Source organism: Drosophila subpulchrella, chromosome 2L (assembly GCF_014743375.2).
Source record: "Drosophila subpulchrella strain 33 F10 #4 breed RU33 chromosome 2L, RU_Dsub_v1.1 Primary Assembly, whole genome shotgun sequence".
In the NCBI taxonomy this organism is placed as follows: Eukaryota; Metazoa; Arthropoda; class Insecta; order Diptera; family Drosophilidae; genus Drosophila; species Drosophila subpulchrella.
This window is the reverse complement of record NC_050610.1, coordinates 4,549,649-4,572,608: the sequence shown is the minus strand read 5'-3', so window position 1 is coordinate 4,572,608 and position 22,960 is coordinate 4,549,649. Positions and strand designations below refer to the sequence as shown.

The following is a 22,960-nucleotide window of genomic DNA, read 5'->3' as shown; positions in this document are numbered from 1 at the left end:
ATTATCGTTCGTTTACCTCTAATTTTTCTCCGCTCGGATGGACCGCTGTAAGGCATCCCCGACTGGTGTGTCGGGTGGCATTGGGGCATCCTGGGCGGCAGGGCGGCAAGGATGTGGACTTGGGTGTGTGCGATCCGCTCGGGCACTTCAAGGCTCATTTATGACCCTCATCGCTGGTCACTTTTTATGCATTTTCCCACGCTGTTTACTTTGTATACAAACGAGTGGCACTTACTTATTTTGTGCCACATAATGAGCGCTCCTGATGGCCGCTTATAAATTATAAAGCATACCCACACACACACGTCGTCGTCGTCCAATAAACTTACCGCTCACACCCACCCAATTTGATTTGTATGGCTTTTCAATTTGTGCTCTGGTGCTCTTTAGTTCCATTCCGCTCCCCTGTCCTGGCATCCCAACTTGCTCGCATTTCCTTTTTGCTGCATCTGCCATTGTATAAATTTTTGGTATTTGCGCCAATTTCATTCCAAATTGAGCGCTGCCCACAGTCGTTTATTTTTAATGCACCCGGGCCATCCGAAGCGAACCAAAGCGAACCAAAGCGAAGCGAAGCAATATGGCCAGAGTATGGGTTCAGGTCCTCGAAGGGGTCAGGTGGGGCTGGAAGGGGCTAGCTGGGGGGCAGGACCGCATCAGAAGCTGATTTTTGTTGTTTCCCAGCTCCCAGCTTGCCTTTCCTTTACTTCCCATTATTCTATTGTGGACTAGCAGAGGGATTTCGGCTTTATTTGGTTATGCTACATATGTATGCTTTTAGAAGGGAACACGTGTTGATGTGCCAGACACATGTCTATAACGCTCTGCCATGCTCTACCCCTAAATACCACATATTCGTTACGACTCAATATCAAATTTCGTTTTTATTTTAAATCTTGTGTGGCAAATTGCTATACCCATAGAGTGCTGGTGAGAGCATCCGAATTGCGAGGCTCCGCCCAAACGAAATCCCATTTTTCCCCAATTTGGTCCTTTGTATTATTTGCAGTGTGCATTTTGGACATTGTGCTGGATGCCAAACACTCGCTGCACAGCAGGACACTCAGGCGAATTGCAGTGGGAGGATTCGGGGAAGGAGACGGATTAGTAGGACCGAAACGGAGCCCAAGGCGAAGGAGGGCCCCAAGTGCGCCCAAGATTTATGGCCCACGGTGCTGCTTCTGCGGTTGGGGGCCCACTACATTGGAGCTGTAGAGCCATCAAATACAATCAAATTGATTGCCTTTTTTGTGGATGCCAGGAGTTCTAAGGGGGAGAAGGCAGGGCTGACCTATAATGCGATTTTGATTTTTTATTAATTTCTTCGCTTGCAATTAGTTAATGACTGGCCTCGGGTGTGCCACCCTACAACAAAGGGTGAAGGTTCACGTTGTCTATATCCCACTGCTAAGTTCCGAATTTCGAATGTAGAACGGGCCCAAATAAATAACAAAATGGCGTTCTCCAATATCCGGTGAGCGGAAATTTCAATAAGTCAGCCGGCGAGGAAGGCTCGCCGGGGATCCAAGGGTATAATCAGGATATGAGCTCAAATGACTGGACGGAAAAAATGTGCGGCAATCAAACTTCGTATATGTGGGCTGGCTAAGGCGTGGCAAGTTTTGAATTAGTTGCGCCGAGAATTTCTGCATAAATCATTTCCTGTTTGTGTCAAAGGAACAAAAAAACGGGCAGGAGATAAAAGCCTGGCAAAGACAACGACGGAATGGAATAAAAAATGAAAAGCAAAGGAAGCGCCAAAATGACATGACAAAGTCAAAACGACGAACAAAATAAGAGCAAGACAAAGCAAACAGCAACAATAACATTAAATTAGCATTTTTTATTACTTGTAGTTTTCTCTGCCCTTTTGTACATTCCGTAGTGTGTTTTTTTATTCCGTTTCATTGCCGGCTATTTGCATAAGTTGACACAAGAAGCTACTAAGTAATATTGCGCATTCGACATGTTGGCCAGCGACTTTAACCGGAAAATCGCTCAATACAGAGACTTTATCGATCCAAGCGATGGTTTGGACTTGAATGTTGTGCAAAACAAAAAAAAAAGTATTTCGTCTGCAATTAAATTTCATGGAAAATCGTATCGGCTGCAGATATTTAAGATTCAAACGGAAGATTCTTTTATGTATTTTAAGAAATACCACTATTATGTACATATTCAAAGCATCAAATAAAACCATTTAAAGTAATTGCAAATTGAATTGCCTGAAAAAGCGACGAAAAACTGCAGCTCTTCGATTTTCTGTCTTCGAAAAGACGTAAATGTTCCCTGTTGTGCGATAGTTTGACTGTTATGGCTAGAGTCTTCCTACCCTTCACTCTGACGTCTGCTGAAATATGTATGAAATCTTACACATTTATTACAAAGGAGCGGGGAAAACAAAAGGCAACCGATGGAACCGGGCACATCTGCATGGATTTCCACAGCTCCCCGGCCCGCATCAGTGGTCCACGTATAAATTTTATGTACACTTACTTACTTCTGCAAACAATGAAGGCTCCGTGACGTGACTTAGTCCTGGGGCTGGTCAGCTGGAACCGGCGAGTCCAGGACGATCCGGCTGTCTGCCATTGTCCACAACTCCTTCCTCCCCGGCCGGCCGGCCCTCCGTTTCTGGGTCGTTGGCTGCCAAGTGCAACGATTTCGGTTTCCATTGGCATTATGTAGTTTAAGATTTCAACCGAACGGGCTTGCATATGTGTACTCTGTGTATTTACATATATTCATTGTTCTTGGGGCCGGGCAAAAGTGCGGCATGCCCTGCGGCCAAAAGAAATTGTAAACATCAACGGCTTTGTGTGCGAGTGCAGCTCAGGCAAGAGCTGCTGTCAGGATGGTCATCTTTGCAAATAATTGAAAACTTTGGTGACTTTTCGATAACCTTTTTGAGTTGAATATGTGCCGAACAAAAGGTCCCCAGAAAATATTTACGGAAAAAGAAAATCGCTCATCCAAAATCTAAAAAAGAATGTTTAAGTAAATGTAAGTAATTCCCTTGTAAGTCTAAGCATATAAGCACATTGGGGACTCCAGAAATCACTTATACGGGTGCCCAAAAGTATGCAGCGAAAATGATAAGGTTGTCTTCCTGAATATTAAATATATTGTTGCATACTTTAAGATACTTTTAAATGAGAATTCAAAGCCCTAGTGAAATAAATATTTTGAATGCTCCCTCAATCTTTGATCTAATATTGTTGTTATTGACAAACGCAATAAATAATAATCTACCTTCCTATTGCTTTATAATTCAATTCATTTCAGCTAATTAATTAAATCACATTAAACAAATTTCTACTACGATGAGCTCATCACTCATCGCACATGGCCATTAGATAGCTTTAAGCCACAAATAAGCTTTAAGTAGCCACTCGTTCGGCACCCCACTGGGCCCCCAAACGCCGATTCATCTGAGACACTGCTTCCGCCCCTAACAACATTGTCAACATCGAACAAATCGCTGCCATCAGTTCTGGGAACATTGTTTAAAGAACATTTTAAAATTCAGCATCCGCAGCAGCAGCAAGCCGCTTATTGTAGCTGCTTTTGTGGCACGAACATGTCCTTGCTGGGTCCTCCTTGAATGTATATTATTTCATACGCACGCTTCTTAAGCAGGGCAATAAATTGTCGTGCGAAATTTTCATATGCGCCGCCGTCAACTCAAAAGGGTCTGTGCCACGCCCACTTCTGACCCCAGCCCTTCGTCCCCCGCACAGGATGTCCGCACATCACGCGCCCTTGCGGCTTCACTGGGACATCGTGGCATTCTTGAAGGCGCTCCTTGGGTTGCGTGCTCGCTTGTTTCGCTTTTTGTAATTTTCAATTTAAGCTACACAACGTGTTGCTCCCCACATTGCCACATGGCTACACTGAAAGACAAACAATAGATTTAAAGAACTTGCCCAGCGGCGAGGGCGATTCATCATGTTTAAACAGAAGAACTCATCTGTATGTAAAGCTCATCTGTGTAATCCACTCGAAACTTGGAATCAAAGCAAAGCGAAGTTTACTAAAATGTCAGTAATAAAATGGCTTATTATTTATCATTATCATTTTATATATCTGATTTGCTAAGGTGAACTGGGGTTCCCCTGATCGAAAATATAAAGATGGGTAATACTTAGCCAGCTTCCTCCAAAGTTAAAGTTCAAACATGTTTTTTTAAGTGCACTACCCCCTTTTTTACCACACTTCCCGCATTTCCGACGCCGTCTTGGGAAGCCATTTAGTGACAAATTAAGTGCCGTCGTATGCGTGTTAATTTCGCAACTCTTCGCAAATGACGCATACGACACGTGGGCCCCGGGGCCAAGCTTAGTTGCAATTTATTAAACGCTTCGGGTACAAATTGATTATTTTGTTCTCGGACTTTATGATCCCTATTACCGCCCCTTCAAGTGTCGATTTACGAGCCCGGCAATCGCACTCGCTCCGTTTTATGGGACAGGCAGCGAATTTATCGTCTCCGCCAAGATGACCCCGAATCGCACACAATGTAGTTGCCGCCGTTTCGCTCTGCGCTTTATGATTGCCACAAATCGCATTATGACTTAATTTTTATGCCGCCACGTTCATAACTTTTATGCAGTGTTAAAAATACTCACATCCCAGCATTGGCCATTCGCTGGGCCACATAAAGTATTTAATTATCCGCAATGATCTGCCGCAGACGCAACTTGTTGATGGTCACGTTGGCCTGTCACCTGCAAATTCGGAAAATTGCCACCTGCCAGACTGGCACTTGTCATTGTCACTTGTCTTGGCAGGACTCTGGGGCTCAGGGGTTCAGGGGCCCAGGAGTCCAGGGGTCAGGGGGCCAGCTGCCGTCGTTCAATGTGCCTGCCAAAACATTTGCCCCGGCGGTTGACTGCAACTGCAGATGCTGCTCGTATTACGCCGTTAACGAAATCTGACCAGCCACAAATTGGGCTTCACCTGGCATCGCCAGGTGGGCTGGGCTTTTCCCCGAGCAGTCGGAAAATATGAAGGTCGAAATTGGATACTAGAGGCTAGAGGGTCTGCTATTAACTAACTCTAGGGTATGTTTTCACCTAATTTTTAGGCACAAGCATATTAAAAATGTTGGTGCTCCCTAGATTATTTTATAGTATACCTCTTCATTAGCTCCTGAAATGCAAATAGTTTTAGAACTCCCCAGGCCATTTAAGATACTTATGCTAGTGGTTACCTCGTTTAAGCCCTGTCGCCACACTTAACTTCTTACTGCATCCGCATACTGCATGATGACTGTGCTGCGCAATTACGCAAATTAGCAGAGTGGAATTCAATATGCTGGCGCCTGAAGGCAAAGGAGGTCTCCAAGTGCACATTATCATTCCCAACTCCTAGAACATGTAATTGCCATTAAATTGATGTGATTGAATAAGCTGTACAAAGGGCGTTCTTGTGCAACTCACAAATTGAAAGGCAGACTCAGACAGAGATTATAAAGAATATTATTAAATAATACAAATAATGGTGTAGCAAGCAATAAGTTCATTTATACCTCTTTAAGTTGAGCTTTTGGTGAAAGTTTCAATTCAGTGTTTAAGAGAATCGTATTATTGTATTTTTATATTAGTTTCGCTCTCTGGACGCTTTTCGCATGTAGGACTCCCAAATTATAAGCACTTTCGGATGGTTCCATTTACTATTTACTTACATTTTGTGTGGTTTACATAGGACACTTTTTTGTTTGCCATTTATTTGATTTATGTGTGTAACGGCTGCGACCAGTGTTTTTTCCTTTTCGCCCATTGTTATGTGGGACAATTTTCTTATCGCTAACCTTATCGGACTGGCCGTATTTTATGCTCGTTCTAGTATTGCTTGGTGTGCCAAACAGGTTTGGCTACTTATGCTTGCTAAGCAAATGGAAAACTAAATGTTGCTACAACGATTCAAGCATTTAGTACTTAAATATTCATAATGTTTTATAAACATGAATATTTTGCACAGTCACAAAATTTGAATTTTGCGGACTGTGTAGATTATAATAACCAAATATTATCGACCTTAAATCTGTTGCTGGGTAATTACAAAAAAATGTATATAAGTCGGACGAATATTCTGTGACGCATCATTCTTATTTTGATGCTTTTGTGTAAAAGTCCCTTTTATGTTCTCAAGTTACAAACCCATGGGTGTAAGGCTTCAAGGCGAAGGCCTTAAAAAAGGCATCGTTGACGATGGAAGAAAAGAAGGTTTAACACTTGCTCATGCTCCTGTTTATTCGAGGTTGGCTTAGGAACACAAGAAAAAAAGCTGACCGTCATTTGTTTTCTTGACACTTCTGAAGGCTTCTCAACAAGAGGAGGCTTATTTTTTTAAGGGTTCGGGCCAGTCTAAACATTTTCTTATACCCATCGCTTTTTTGCATAATGCCATTTGCCTGTGGGACCGAAGGGGTTTGTCGCTAAATAAGTCGCAAGTTGATATTAATAACATCTCATTATCGCCTCGTTCTAAATTTCAGCGCTCAGATGAAATATGTTCGCATCGTCAATTTATCATAATGAAGACAAACGACGCTAAGAGATGACCTTCAAAAAATTATGATCCAAGTTTTTAAGTTGTGGCAATTGTAATTGATGAGCCCAACATCTTCAGATTGGTTAGGAAGCGATTAGCGGATAATAATTGAGAAAGTTGATGCTTACCCACGAGATTCAAGGATATCCTAAAATTCTTAATGGTTTGAATAATGCAAAAAACATTATATACACAAGTTGTAACCTTCGGTCCCCAATCCTGAGTATTTCCCCAATAACTCTTTTTCCTGCAAAAATATTTCAAATAACGCTTTGTTAGTGCGAATTTTCCAATTGACTGGGGTGAAAGGCAATCAGAGTCACAGGGCCCAGATACAGTGAACTGAAGGCACAGACCCAAAGTGTCTTATTCTCGGTTCAGTGACCAGTCGAGATGATTGACTTCATGCAAATGCTCTCGTTAGGACCCATGTCTGGTTGGAAAATTTGCATTTAGCTTGTTTGACCAGTCTGGTTGGCACTAAAACAAAATTGAAATTGTTACCTCCTCGAACATTTCAATTTAATTAATTAGACTGAAGACAAAGCCAAATAGTCCGCTTTTGTTCAAATATATCTTCAGCTCCAGCTTCCCCTGGGATCTTGGGCTATTAATGTTTAACCAAAACGAAGTAACAACAAATATGCAGTGAGGACCTTACATCAGCCTTGCGTAATTGCTTCGGGCCCATTGTGTGGTTCTTTTGGCAATTAAAGTTTGTTAAAGCTCTGCGTTGCATTGTCCTGGCTTGGTTTAACTCTTCGAGTTTGTTGAATATTTTGCGGTTTTATTTTAGATGAAAATAAGAGCATTTTGCAAGCCCAAGATTACTTAAATAAATGAAATTAATTGCAGCAATTTTAATTCCACGGGAAATTCAATAAATTGCAAACTGTAGCTTTATCGATCCGGCGAGTACATATCTTTCGCAGCGCGTTGACACCACCAGACGCTCGGCATTATTGAATTTATGCACTTAACGATAGAGTCAACAGAGTGTATCTGCTGCCGTGGAGGAAGCTGTGTTCGCGCCCGCAGTGGCAACAGTGCGTATACGCAATTAAATTTGCAATGTCTTCTGCTCCTCGCTGGATTGTCTGTGCGAGAGTGCATAAAAAATGACCGGAAATGAGATTGTTGCGGCTTTAATTTCACCGAATGATTTAAGATGGCCAGCAAAATAAATGAAGAGATTTTGGGCGGAATCGGATGGGAAATGTAATCCAAAACGAACATATATTTTAAAGATTTTTAGGGAGGAGAATCTTAAAATCAACATCTGTTCTAGAGCATTTTAAATGGAGTTTTTAAATTATGTATATTTTATTTGATTTATAAATGGGAAACTCTTACTTGCAACCACTTTCAGAGAACGAAAATTTTTAAGATACACATGGTAGTGCAAAAATTGGTTAAAACCGCTTCACATCGAGGCTGCGGCTGCCGACTCCTCATTTGCCACTGTGATGGCCTTCTCGATGGTGCCCTTGAGCTTTCTAATGTCGGCATCTAGGTATATGATGCGCTCATACTTGCCAGCCAGCTTGTTGATAATTCCACCCAGGTGGTTCTTGAGGATTACCTGCAGCTCATCCTCGTTGGGTCCTGAGAACTGCTGGCCCCGCAAATTGCACTGAAACTCATCCTCGGCCAGCGCCTCTGCCAAATTATCCTCGGTCTCATCCTGCTGCTTGCGCAATCTGTTAAGTTCCAGATCCAGGTCAGATCGCTCGGCGGTCATGGCTTCAAAGGCGAATATCTTCTGATTGAGCTCCGGGTTGAGTATCACGCCCGGATTTACTAAACGGGCAAAGCCCTTGCTCGATCTGGACATCGCTAAGCAGTGTGTTTGAATAATTTGAAAGATCTTGTGAATTTTTAGCTTGAGCAGTTACTTGATTTTATTGAATAATAAATCTGTTTCTTGAATCCGAACGCTTTCTAGTTACCTACTTTTCATTGGCAAATTTGTGTTGTCTATTACATTGGAGCTGTGCGTTAGGGTATTAGCAATCATTTTATTGATTTAACTGCATGATTAAATCATAATTCCGGTTCTAGACTAAATCTTAAGACTTTAAAATATTTTTAAATTTGTTTTATTTATTTAGATAGAAGTTAATGGGGTTCTTGGGGATTAAAAACCCATAACTTGTTACCCTGTGTTACAAAATATTATTGTATTTTTTTTGGTCACCGGGCATTCTAATGAAAATCAAATTTGGCACTGAAGCTGGCTAAAAAAAGGCCTTGCATTTAAATAACAAAAACCGCCGTCCCTTTTCCGGTTCAAGTGTATATATAGAGAGGAGAATATTAGAGAATAAATATAACTCAGGGCGCGTGTCCTAATTAATAAGACCACCTCGACGCCATCATTGCCATTTGAGCCCAGTACATTTTTCCTCGTTTTTTTTTGGTTTCAGGAATTTCCCAGCGGCATTCGCGAAATGCAAAAACAACAACCGTGCAGACCAGGAACACAATGGACCGAGTGTAGCACAAAATGATGAAAAGAAACAAAGGAGAATAGAGATATCTCATTATGGACAAAAGCGGGCCAAACGAGTCCGAAATAAAATGAAAAAATTATGCAACCGAAAAAAGAACCCAGCTGGCCTGTTTATCTGGCCCATTCCATCCCAGAAATTCGGCATCCGCCCTGTTGACCAGTCTGCGTATTTACGAATTTGTTTACAGCACTCGGTGTGGAGTTGCTTGCCTTGAGGTTCTGCGAAACACGCGTGCCAAAAATAATCAAAATATAATAAGCAGACTCTTCAAGGCGCTGGCAAATGAGGCATGTAATAATTTTTGCCCAGCCCGAGCTGTCCCTTTCCACTGCTCTCGAGATTTATGGAGGGTAGTTTTGCAGACTGATTTTAGGGTAGTAGGGGTATGTTAATCCGTGACAAGCCAAAAATTGAAGGTACACAGTGTTTTAAAGCAAAAGACCTTGTAGTAATAGGTAATAGGTAACCTTACTGTAAAAAATACTTATAATAACAAGTCTAAATAAAAATGTTTAAAGATGATCTAAAAAAATAACTAAAAATTTAATATGTTTAATAAGGTACAATCCATTGGTTTCGGAAGAAACCGATGGGATAATAAAGTGTCTTTGTTAAATTTCATATGTGCACTTTTAATTGATTGCGCAGTGTCCCATAGTCGGGATACTCGATCTTACTCCTGCCTCGTCAAATTAAGCAATTTCCAACTCAGTTATGGAAGTAACATTTTTACGAGTAGTTCACAAACAATTCTATCTACTTGGATTTTTTCATTTATTCGGTTGCTCATGGCTTGTGCAGCTTGATAGGCTTTGCACACTTTTAGGTTATCATCGTCAGCCAGTAAGTAAGCTGGATTACCGAAGGATTTCGTGGGGTTTTACCCCAACATTTCTCTATTACTCGGGCTCTTAGAGGAATACAATGGGAAGCAACAGCCATAGGCATCTGCCTAAGGTTATGCAAATCGCTTGCGGGAAAATGTGCTTGAGTGACTCCTCAGGCCACGAGGTGGTCAGCTGAAAATTGCTAGCGAAAGGATGGCCTAGTCGTCCTTGGAAATGGGAGAAGGTGCACCTAGTTTGCCTTAATTTCCGCTTTATTCGGCAAATATATGCGTTGCCAGGCGAGTGCTTTTTAATAAGTTAGTTGCCCGACTTTCACGCTGCTCTGTTTTCACCTCGGCGCTCTGTGTGCGCTGGCATAATTAAAAATGTACACACGTGCGCTGACGTGGAGGGACCACGTGTTAGGGGAGACGACGGGGGAGCGTAACCCATCCTGCGGTAAGAGATGATGAGTCCGGGAGTCCGGACTGGTAATATTTACTCGCCATCCACCTGCCCCGCTGAAAGCTAAAATATAGAATCCTTCGCATCATCATTGTTGCCCGGGGCGTATACTTAATACTGAACAGCGCACACCAGCAGATGAAGTCGTCGGGTAAGCTGAAGAGCTGATGCGGAAAGTGACGAGCAGTTTTTAAGAAAACAAATGCCTGTAAGCGTGGGAAAAACTATATAAGAAGTTTAGTTTACTTTTATTTTGCACTATATTAAAACGTTCGAGAAAAACGTTTTCATTTTCTTGATTAAAAATCCCTTAAGTAAATCATTGAGCACCTTAATATATGTAAATAATTTAAAAGTAAAATATATACTAAATTAAATATATTTTAAATTAAAAATGTTTAATTTTAAAACGGATAGTAAGGTGATTATCTAAAACTATCATTGAATTTAATATTTGACAAACTTTATTATTATTTTACCCTCTGGAAAATGGAAAGTTATAAAGATACAAATCAAACGCTTACCATTCGATACATTATCCTATAAATATATTTACATTTGTAGATAATATGGATACTCAAATCCAATATCAACACATTTGCTTTAGTTATCAGGTCCTTTGTGTTTTTGTTTTTGAATTAGCTGTGTAATAATATTTGCTATTAGAACCCTATATTCCAACCACATGTTGCTATTATAATGTCCAATTCAACAAGGAAATTTCGTTAGGAAACTAAGTGAAAACAAAAATCACACACACGCAAATAGCAAACCAATCTGTTTGGCAAATATGTGGCTGTGCCCTGGATTCACCAATGGGAAATACGTAATTTTGAATCCAAAAGCCGTGCGTGACCCTCGTCAGAATGGATGATCAAATCCAACAAATTGTATATGCAGCACTCGATATTTTTAAATTGCCATTGAATTCAATTTATTGATTGCTTTCGCATCGATGGAATTTTTAGTATTTTTCCGTCTAGAATTCAAGAAAACTTTTTAGTGCCTAATTGGGGAACCAAGAGAACTTCCGCGTCAAAAGCTGGTGCTTTGGGATTTTGTGAATTTCTGGTTGAAAATCAATTACAATCGGAATTCAATAATTATTTGCACGCACAACCGTTGCAGAAACAAATGCCATTAATTAATTTTAATTTAGCTAGAAGCGTGACATGACGATGGGTTTCAGGCGGCTGATTTACCAATTGAAAGTTCATTTCAGCTGTCATTTGGCGGTTAAGTGTGAAAACTTGATTAACACTGGTTAATTGACAATTTGGAAACTGGTAGATAATTGTGCCTTTTATGATTTTAATTTATCAAATTTGTTAACCAGCTGTCGATGAACGAAAAGTAATCAGTTTTGTAAAGGAGAATCTTTGTCTTTGGATTGTAAATTGCATGCAAATCAAGACATTTCCTGTACGTTCGAAATAAACCGAGAACCCTTTAAACCGAACACTTTTCAGATATTTTCCCATATGGCTTCTATACCGGTTTTAGCGGTTGGCAATTAAATATTTTTGCGCTGTTTAATTAAATGCATGGCTTATGGCGGCTTAAGAGGGCCATAGAAATGTTTTTGGCAGCTGTCAACTGGGCCACTAAAAGCGCGCATAGACTTTTCATTATTGGTGACGAGCGAGGCGGGAAACCTTGAAAATGTTGAGTGCGGATTTAGCAGCTAACCGTGATGCCACGCCCATGCATATTCCATGTGGGTGTGTGTGTGTGGGCGTAGCAGTGGTCCTGCGCCTAGTGGGCGTGGCCGGCCAGCACTTACCGCCGCAGCTGATTGCGCGTGACAAATTTCGAGTCAGCAGTTTGGCATTTTAACGCACTGGCACAGAAAACTAACTAAAGTCCGTTGATGCTCGCACATCTCCATAAACGCGAGCTTAGGCACATCAATTTGGCTCCACACTGGCCATCCGACCAAAAAACCCTACCACCTCCACAACCACCATTTCCCGACACGGCCAACTCAATTAGCGCTCGCACAGGCTTTTAGCCAAACTCAGTTATTATTGCCTGTGGTGTTGAAATGAAATGTTTGCCCGACTGCAACAAAATGCATTTGAATTAGCGAGAGCATTACGCATCGTGAAGTGCGCTCGAATATTAATTATTGAAAAAACACAATTTACTGCCTTTTGGCCATTGTTCAATTGGCATACATGTGTATGGCATGCAAAAACAACATGAATTAACAGATCAAGTTGATAGATGGCCAGATATTACTAAAATGTCACTCGATTTACCGCCAATAGCTCGTATTTCGTTGGCGCGGTTGTATTGTCTTTTTGAGCTTTTAATTTGATGGCAACATCATTTGTCACAAGGATTACTATTAAAGAAATACAAATGAACAAGCATGCTAAAGTACCCATTATTTTTCATCCAGGTTTCTTATTTTGAAACATGATTAAAAAATTTTGTGGCCAGGATATAATTTATTGAAGTTTGTTGCACACCTAGTTTTAAAACCATTCAACTTTTTTGAACAGTTTTTTATTCTTTTCAAACTTAAAAAATATACATTTTTTATGATGTATACAGTTGCTTTCTAAAAATCTAAACGTAATAACATATTAAAGGCAGTTTCTTTTCTCAGTAATGGTAAGTCAAGCAAAAACACCTCATAACGTGGTAAAAATCTAGTGACGATCGCTCCTTCAACAATCAACAGTTCTGATGTCAACTTTTGTGTCGAAAATGTTTTATCCGATTTTCTAAATAAATACACTTTCTAAATATTTCTCATTCGACACGCTTTATCATAATCATTCAGCTAAACACAGGCATATTAAATTACAGTTAGCCGAAATGTCAAAATAAATTTCTAACGACGTATAGCATAAGCCTGTAGCTTTAGTAGTTCACAAGTTATATGTGTACGAAATTATATAGCTATTTATAACTGTTTTCCCGCCAAACTATCGAGTTTTTTCAAAAGTGGTAGAACCAAAGATTCTTATATTAAGCTGGATAACATCATCTTCAGTTTCCAGGACCCTAAAATAACGTTTTGGGACAAACTGACAAGAAAAATAAAATATTCCTTTTGAAGGCCTCCAAAATCTTTTTTTGCGTATAACATTTTAACATAGCTTCGGATTTTAACAAACGAGAAGTCATTCGATCATTAAGATCGGACTATGACAGTAGATTTTCATTTTTTAGTGTATATATAGTAGTCGCCATCGCACACTCTCCCGGTGCTTTTTTTCACTTGATGTAAAATCTTATTACTTATTTTTGTTAGTAGCAACAAATTGCTTAACCCCCGATATGAAGTCACACCCTTTGTATATATCTTTTTGAATATCGCATTAATCGATTTCCATGCCATTCTTCGCGTCGTTCCTGCTTGCCAAGCAGGCTCCAAGACATAAAGCACGAAACGTGCCTTAAAGTATGCCAGGCATTTTAATTAAAACTCGTTTTTGCCCCTACCCATTTGCCGCCTTTCACCGCCCGTCGGCCCCGAAAAATGGTAGCAACCGTTATTCCAGCTTTTGCTTTACCTCAACTTAATGGCAGCTGCTGTCGTGCTTGATTACCCAAGTGCCACGCCCCCGCCTGCGTGCCCGCCCCTCGCCGTGCAGCACTTGAAAACTTTTACGCTTGTCATGTGCAACATGTCCAACTATGCCGTACTGCTTCCTGGGTTCCTTAGCTCGTCCTGCTCGTCCTGGCCGTCCCACAGCCTAAAGGCAACAAATCCAGCACAATGCACATGTAGCTGCGCAACGGAAATGAAAAATCAAATAGAACAGCTCATAATGGCAGGGGGTTGGATAGGTATCAGGGTTGCATATAAATATATCTTCAAATCAAAGCTCGAAATTTAAAAAGATATATTATAAAATTTTTTATTGACTTGTCCTTTAAAGTTACCTATTAAGTGTCACAGTTCTTTCTTAACAAATCTGTTGAACTCTTATTGCTTTGTTTCACCTTTAATTTCTTTTCGAACCTTGGCAGCCCTGAAGAGCAATTCTTCTTCAGCATTTTTTCGAATGCTAAGGCTTAAGATTGAAACAAGATTATAATATTTAAAGATTCCTAAAAAATCCCAGAGTTATATCCTTACAAATCCTAAATCCTTTGTTAAATACCTTTTCAGGGTGAAATCTTGAAACCTTTCTTTCTGACCTTTGCAGCCCTGAAGATCAATTCTTCTTTTACATTTTTCCGAATGCAAAGGCTTAACATTTAAAAAAAAAAGTATTATATTTCAAGTTACCCAAAAAATCCCGGAGTTATATTGTTGCAAATTTGTTGTTTAATATCTTTTTAAGGGGAACACTTGAACTCTGATTGCTCTGGTTATCCTGCAACTTCCTTTTATACCTTTGCAGCCCTGAAGAGCAATTCTTCTTTAACATTTTTTCGAATGCTAAGGCTTAAAATTAAAAAAAAATATATTATATTTAAAGTTACCTATCAAATACCTGAGTTATAACCTTGCAAATCTGTTGTTTAATACCTTTTCAGGAAGAACTCTTGAACTCTGATTGCTGTGTTTCTCCTTCAACTTCTTTTCATACCTTTGCAGCCCTGAAGAGCAATTCTTCTTCAACATTTTTTCGAATGCTAAGGCTTAAAATTTAAAAAAAAGTAATGTATCTTACGTTACCCAAAAAATCCCGGAGTTATATCGTTGCAAATCTGTTGTATAATACCTTTTTAAAAGGAACACTTGAACTCTGATTGCTCTGGTTATCCTGCAACTTCCTTTTATACCTTTGCAGCCCTGAAGAGCAATTCTTCTTTAACATTTTTTCGAATGCTAAGGCTTTAAATTTAAAAAAAATATATTATATTTAAAGTTACCTATAAATCCCAGTGTTTTATCCTTGCAAATCTGTTGTTTAATACCTTTTCAGGGGGAACTCTTGAACTCTGATTACTCTGGTTATCCTTCAACATTCTTTCAAACCTTTGCAGCCCTGAATAGCAACTCTTCCGCCAGCTGTGGCAATTTTCTTGAGCATTTTTTCGATTGCCTGCTCCTTGTTGCTTCTGCAACGTCCACTTGGCAGCGTCGGAATTGTCTGTTCTGTGGCACTCAATTACACTTTCGTTGTCACTAAAACATCTTGCTGGGCGCAGAGGAGATGGAAAGGAAAGTATGGGAAAGAAAGCTTTGCATACATGTGTGATTGTGTACCGGCTTCGACACTTGAAGTGGAGAACTTTGCAGGGACCTACTCCAGCCATGAGTCTAGCACAAGTGTGTGGGCCTTGACATCCAATAAAGATTACCAACGATTGTTAAACACAAATTGCGCTCAATGATGAGTTATCTAGCGGGGGGACTGAGAGTCCCCTTCACCATCGCCATCCCTACCTTTTTGTGGCCCAGCAAATCAGCTTTTGCAGCTCGACGTCCTCGGAAGCCATAAGGTATACATAAGGTATGCTATACTACACTCCAGCCAGACTGGCAAAGTTGCCAGGCCACCTTTTGACGAAGTTGTCAAATGAATTCCGAGTGTGTGTGGGGGGTTTGGGGACCGGCATTATCAGAAAATGAAATTTAAAACGTTTTTGTGTTTGCCAGCGAGCAGGCAAGTTTATTGTACTTTGTACTCGGGTTATGGAATGATGTATTCGTGCCAGGGCATGTAATTCATCAGCCGGGAGATGAATGAGCCGTATATGGGAACAGCACATCCATTCGATGGGTATTACTATCTCTTTTTCTGCGCCGGATTTTTATGGCATACTTCGCGTGTTGCCTGCCTGCCCCTCATTTTTGGGACAGAGTTTTCATTTTCAATTCATTATGATTGTGCTTGTACACCTCTCGTATCTCAGATTGCAGCACGTGTTTCGGCTGGTCCTTGATTTTTCTTTTTTTATAGGTACGAAGGCACGAGTATCTATCTCTATGACAAAATCTGGTATTTTAATTTGCACAATTGAATGAGTCCAGCACTCGAAACAGCACTTCTTTTCCGTATGTTCATTAGACGTGGCTGCATGAAAATTTGTTCTCTTATTTTGCCCCCATTGTCCATTGTTCCACTTGTTCATTACGGTGCTCGGTTAAGCCAACAATAAGAGCAACCACAAGGAAGCTGGTGCTGCCATTGTTTTTGGACCTTTCCAGCTGACTGGGCCAAATCACAAATAGATTTTTGGTTATGCATTCTGCTTAGGGGCATCAAACCAAGCAAATATTTTTTCTGTAACCAGATAGACAAATAAATGCAAATGAATGAACTTCTACGTGAATAGCAAAATTTCAATCAAAGCTGTCAAGTTGGCAATCAACCAGGAAAACCTACAGTGGAGCTCTATTGAAATCTTATTACTGCTTTTGATAATGTTTACAATACTGATTTTCTGGGAAAATGACTTTAAATTAATTAAGTGAAATCTTTAGTGGTCGTTCATGATTTTGTATAAACAAATAAGATAAGTGAAATGATTCTCACTTAATTAATCCTCTTTACAATTTTGACTTTTTGTGTTTGTGGAAATTGGCCAATATAAATTTATTTCACTCATTTTACGTTAATATGCTTTCTGTTTACCCAAATATTTGAACAGCAGTTTAAATAACCCTTGAATATTTGTGAAATGTAAGATGTTCATATACTCGCTTTTCCAACGTTGTTTTAAATTAATATTGGATTGTATACATTCTTTTATATTCGATTGCAATGCATCTGTTATTAAAAAATCGACATGCAATATTTTTATTATTTTGTAATCACTCTCACTGACATAACAAGCAAATATCCAGCTCTTTACCATTAATTAACTGAAAATGTTGAAAAGCCGTGCTTGTTTGCACAGATGATTTTATGGGAGCCAACCTTTTGGGCCACCTGCGAAATGCTTTGAATCACATTGAACCCCGTCCTCTGGCGAATCCTTTATAATTCGGACCAGGCTAACACGGTTCTTCGCTTTATCCTCGTTAGTTTTGCGACGCCTCTGGGGCAGTATTGTCGTGGCCATTACTTTAATTAAATTATATTCGTAGGGGCTCGACGTCAATCGTAAAACCAATACGCTTAATGCATCTGTCAACGCAGCAGTCGCAAAATGTGTGTGGGCTTGTGCCAAAAAATGTTCCAAAGCAAAATCACGTACTTAAAGGCAATAAGCATTTTTATATTCCTCCCCAACCAGACCCACCCACAAACTTGGGCCCAGGGAAAATATTTTTAAAACTCAACCGCGTAAAAGTACCACAGCCCACACTCCGAGTCGCACAAACACATTTCTATTAAAACGCAAATTTCAACAGATTAACACACAGACCACCGGATGCGGGTATCTGGATCCAGGTCCTGGGAGTATAGATGGGAATGGAAATGAGGGTGGTCTCGAATGAAACTCCAGCGCGTGTCATTCGCCGTGTAACAATTTGAAACTTTTATAGAGTTTTCTGCGTTGAACAAAAAAATTCCATCGATGGTCGGCGGACAAGTTTAAGAACACGTTAAACTTTTTACGACTTCCGTAGATGAGGATTTCGTGGGCCGAAATGTGTGCGGAAGTTTGCTCCTTGGGAGATAATGCAGTCAGAAGTCGAGGTTGAGGTTGAGGAGGCATAATGAAATATAAGGCAGCAGCTGCCACTAATTAACCTCCCCATTTGGACCTTCAAGGCGCCGGTTGGTATTAGTTAAAAACTCATAAAAAATTTCGACTGATTCAATAGGCGGCGACGTTTCGAATCCGATGTTGAAACCAGAAAGGCCTTCAACTTAAACCGCTCAAACTTCATTGCATATTTATGGGCTCTAGCCCCCGCACACAGGGGTTTTGGCGCTGCTTTTTAAATATTTAAATTTAAATTCCAGCCACCGTGTGGGAAACCAAACAGAAGACGGGCGCACATCTGGCATAAATAAATAGACTGTCCTTTTTCGTAAGTCGCTAAGGTGAATGCCGGAGTAAGACGAAGACAAAGGGCTGGGACTTAAGGTTGGAACGCTTCCAAGCGTCTGAAATCCGTTTAAATTGGGCGTGAATTAAACTTTCGGCCCTCCTGCAGTGGCACAATGCCGGCATAATTTAAGTTTCCAGTGGAAATGCAATTAAAGTCTGGTTGGCGAAATTCGCAATGAGTTTCGGGCTCCAGACGGGCATCTATGTGTGCTTCTGTGTGCGGGCTCAGCTCTTGTAGCACTTTTATTTAACTAGAATAAGCGGCTTTTGCCTAGACAAACTTTGCCGCACCGAAATCCGCTTGACTTTTGGCCAAGTCTTTATTGCCAGTGCCTGCTTGCATAGACGAGCATGTAGCGAAGTTCTCGATGACAGCGTGTGGATGCGGGTCTTGGCCAAATATTAATATAGAGCACATAAAATACTTGAAAAGTATAATATCGCTTTCTTCTAGAGCCGTTGTTAAATAATACTTTGGAAAAATATTTTTATTTCAAGACTTGGGGTTTTCCTGTACTCCTTAAAAATTATAAAGATCAAAGCAAGCAGGGAAAACAACTAAACGACATTAATTAATTTAAATTTTGTCCAGCTTCTTATGCGGGGCTTGCAGATAGCTCTGACCATTCTCTGCCGCCACATGAACAGTGTACAAAAGCGGTAGACAATAGCTTGTCTGTTAAAGCTCAGAAAAGTCTTTTAAATAACAGAAATGAACTAGCCTTTCCCTTAGACATAATATCAAGTTCTCCAAATATCTAAATAAATTTATTTAAATATAGCTGTTTTCTATTTATAAGCCACCTTCAAAAAGTTTACCCAGGAAGCCTTGTCTTCTGTTTCCTGTCTCAATATATGTCAAACATGAGGACTTTTAAAGACACTTCAATTGTTTTCATGCTGCGAAAGCACTAATATTCTAGATGTCAATGGAACAGGTCCCCCAAATATTCCACCGCCTTGACAACGAATCCCGAATACTTATATGAAAAGCTCATTTTTGTGGGCCAGGCCAGCCCACAATCAAAGCCGGCCACAAAGACTGGCCACATTATGTGCTCACGAACCTATGCATATGCCACACAAAAGTTGAGTCCAACAAAGGAAGCCCAACTGCGTCAGATCTTTTGTACGGTTTCGCGTGTAATTTATTTGACAGTTTGACAATTTGGAAAAAATGAGCGCTAAACAGGGCAGGACGACCTGGGGAAGGCGCGTGAAAAGTGGCCGCGGGCGCACAAAAGGTTCCAACGCAACGGTGGAGGCCTGCTAAAAAGCGTTGAAACACCGGGAAAACTGTGGAAAACCAGGGGAAAACCCTGGGAAAACACCTCGGACCGCTGCAAGGCGCTAATGTTGAATTAAACGAGCCCTGACAGCAGCATAAACAAAGGGCACCGAACGCTTGGCGTCGCCCAACACGACCGGGATTTACATGCCTCACATATGTATAAAGTAAATATGCGAGGTTTCCCTATATGTATGTGCCTGCATATTTATGATAAATTGCCGCTGTAGGAAAACGTGTCGCTGACATTTTGGCGCCCAAGAAAAAGGACACAAACAAAAACGCCAAGGCAGCCAGCGAGTGAAAGAAAAACTCGGCACAAGTCAAAGTCAGCATGAATGTTTGTTTGAAATTTTAATAACCCGGCAAACTGGCATTATTATTGAATTGCCATTGGTGAACATTGCCGAGAAATGACTTGGTAATGCGAAAAAAATTCGGAGAAGCGTCAAATATGGCGAAGCGAATTTTTATGAAGCTGAAAAGCCGTTTAATGTCACGCCACCGAAATAATCCAGCTTTGGAGTTGATTGGAAAATGCTTAAAAATAGCAGAAAATAAAGGCGAATAAAATGGAGCGAAATGCTGGGGAGATGAGTTTGCAGATGCCTCATTGGAGCTGCTCTAAGCTTTATTGTCTCAGTCGCTGCCATTTGCACACTCTGAAATCTCTGGTCGCAGTCAACCTGTTAGATGGCGCAATATCCGTGCCTACTTTTTTGGGGCCGGCTCTTTGCGGCTGCTCAAATGTAGTCGTAAAAGCGCTTTTACGTAATGCGACGATGTCGCTGGGACCGAGACGATAATGGTCCCCGAAGAATTGCGCCTCGAACGTGTGTGTGTACCAACCTTGAAGTGAAATATTTACAATGCTCAGACTTGAAGTTAAATTCGGAGGGATTATACAAGCAAGTGGGGCCTTTCCTTTCCGGCCAATCTCATCAAGCTTCAATTTGCTGTAAGCTCTTATCACTCTTCTCCAATTTATTGGCAGTTGTTCTTATAAAGTTTGTTTCTCTAACCTTATAGATAGAAATGTTAGTGTAATAATACAGTTCACATTAAAAGTAATTTTTGTAAATTTAAACAATTAGTTCTTCTTGCCTTTATTCAAAATTTAAGGTTGCCTTCTAATAATGCAAGATTGCTATTGCTTAATTTTCCTATTCTTGTAAATCAAAGAATTATGTTCTATAATATTTGTATGCACAATTTTCTTTGAGGTGATATTGATTCCATAAAATTGAAAAGCCGCTTAAATTTAAATGTACCTTTTAGGACAACATGCAAATGCCTAACCTGCTATGATGTTCATAAAATTATGGTTATGGTTGGAATAAATATATATTTTTATGTCGAGTACTTTGTGCTTCAATATCTATACCTATTCTAAAAACTAGAATTAAAGCGTATTTTCTCTTGCCTTTGTTTTGTTTTTCTCGCGAACTCGCAGCGTTTAATATTTTATAAATGAGTAAAAATTATATTTTGATACCAAGAGTTATTAAACTAAAGACATTAACAATCGAATGGTCTTCATGTAATTTTTGTGCATTATTAGAACAATAAATCTTAAATTCCAGAGCCATTCCACACAACATTTGACTTAGCCCAGTTTTCTCTTGTTACCAAATTGTTAGCTCAAGTTGCTCAAATTAATTATACACATTTATTTGGTTAAGTTCCCCTAACCGACGAGTGCTCTATTTGAGTAAAGTGTTAGTCGAGCGGAGGCCATTCAGCTGCAGATCGGGCTGTATCTTCTGCTCCAAATCTGAATCCGACCCGGGTAAATAAACTTAAATGCTTTGACTCCTGTTGGGCTAAAGAGTCTAGTTTCCGGGACGACAGTCTGCTGGCTTGAATGCAGCAGCGGATGCATACATTTGTAGATTTTTGTGTGTACTTTACTTATGCAAATGCCATACGACTCACAGGACAGTGCTCACTTTACCTTGCCCACACACACGAGCTTTTTGTTGCGCTGTTTTAATTAAACCAGCTTCAGTATTCCTTGTTGTGGCTGTGGTTATTCTAATGCCCCATGATGCGACCCATTTCGCCATCGTATATTCCTCGCTGGCCGAGTGGTTTTCTTATTTTTTATCCATATTCCTGGCCCCCCAACTTTTATTTTATTAATATGGCCTGCGAAAGCTGCGTTTTTGCATGCCTTTTGTAGGGGTTAGGTGTTTCATTTAGAAAATTAAAACATAGAATTTTTAGCTACCCAGCTGCATAAAAATAAGTGATGTATGTGATGTGCATGGCGCTAGCAAATTTAATTTAGTCGAAGGAAAAAATACAAAAAAACAGTAATCAAATCGTCAAAATAAAATCTAATATATTCACAAAGGATTTCCGTGGAAACGAAAAACCACCAACAATTTGAAGACCATGCTGAAATCGGAAGAGTGTGAAAATGTTCATCAATGTGTAATTAATGTAAGAAATATTATTTACCATGTTAGAGCTGTACTTTTGAAGAGTCCTATACCAGATATATATATATATAACTCCGATGCGACTACAAATCTGTAGTTTCCTTTTCCTCTACACTTTACTCAGTCGCTACAGGGCTTCCACCCTTTTATTGTCGGTTTCAGATTATCCTTTTGCCACGGACTCGGCCGTTTGCTTGTTTATCATACTGTCAATTACTTTTAACGTTCGGATCTTAACAGCAAAATTGCAACTGCTTTCCAATTAAGAGTAACGCATTGCGGGTAAGTAAGAAAAAGTAAAAAAAATAGAGGAAAAGCGCGGGGCTTGTTCGTATATTCCTCGTCGGCTTTTCCACTTTTCTGGGCTGGTCAACCCTCGAGTGCTGTGGAGCGGAGTCCACATGTCGTTGGATTCTCCCGTGGGGCACTCGACTCCCCGTTCCATTCCATTCCACTCTGGCCCCCAACCGCTTATGCAAATGGATTTCCAGCCAAGAGCGAAGGTCACTGCGTCCTTTGCGGTTGTTAAATGCATGCCTGGCTGGTATCTTACCGGGCTGCGCTGATCCGCCTCCAGAAACTCATTAACGGCAGTGTTGCCTTTTAAGTCGGCTCTCGGCTCCTGGCTTCTGGCTCTTTGCCCCCTGATGCCCAGGCTAAAGTCACAATAATTAAGTGAAGACGTTTGCGACAGGGATAAAAGGGAGTGGAATGTTTTTTACTGCCGAAAAGGTCTTTCTACGTTTACTTAATCCGCTCGGGGACTAGTTAGCCAGTTCTAGCCGAATACTCATCGAGAGTATTCTCGCTTCGGTGTGGCAAATTTCTACCTTTTTTCTTGTTAAAGAATTTTATGGCATTGCATCTACCCATGCTAGTTCCAATTTCCCGGCCTCGAGAAAAAACAAAATAGAAAGAGTGGGCGGTGGGGAAAGCCGCTTAAACGCAACT

General features: G+C 40.4%; 1 protein-coding gene across 1 annotated transcript; it reads right to left on the bottom strand.

Moving 5' to 3' along the window:
* Nucleotides 1-7,854: 7,854 nt before the first annotated feature.
* On the bottom strand, nt 7,855-8,488 carry LOC119547924. The gene has a single exon (XM_037854964.1). It carries the CDS (start codon nt 8,387-8,389, stop codon nt 7,979-7,981), a length of 411 nt encoding a protein of 136 aa, XP_037710892.1. The 5' UTR covers nt 8,390-8,488; the 3' UTR covers nt 7,855-7,978.
* Nucleotides 8,489-22,960: the final 14,472 nt, after the last annotated feature.

Coding starts and splice junctions, on each gene's coding strand:
- LOC119547924 (XM_037854964.1), bottom strand. CDS start 8,389: ATGTCCAGATCGAGCAAGGGCTTTGCCCGTTTAGTAAATCCGGGCGTG.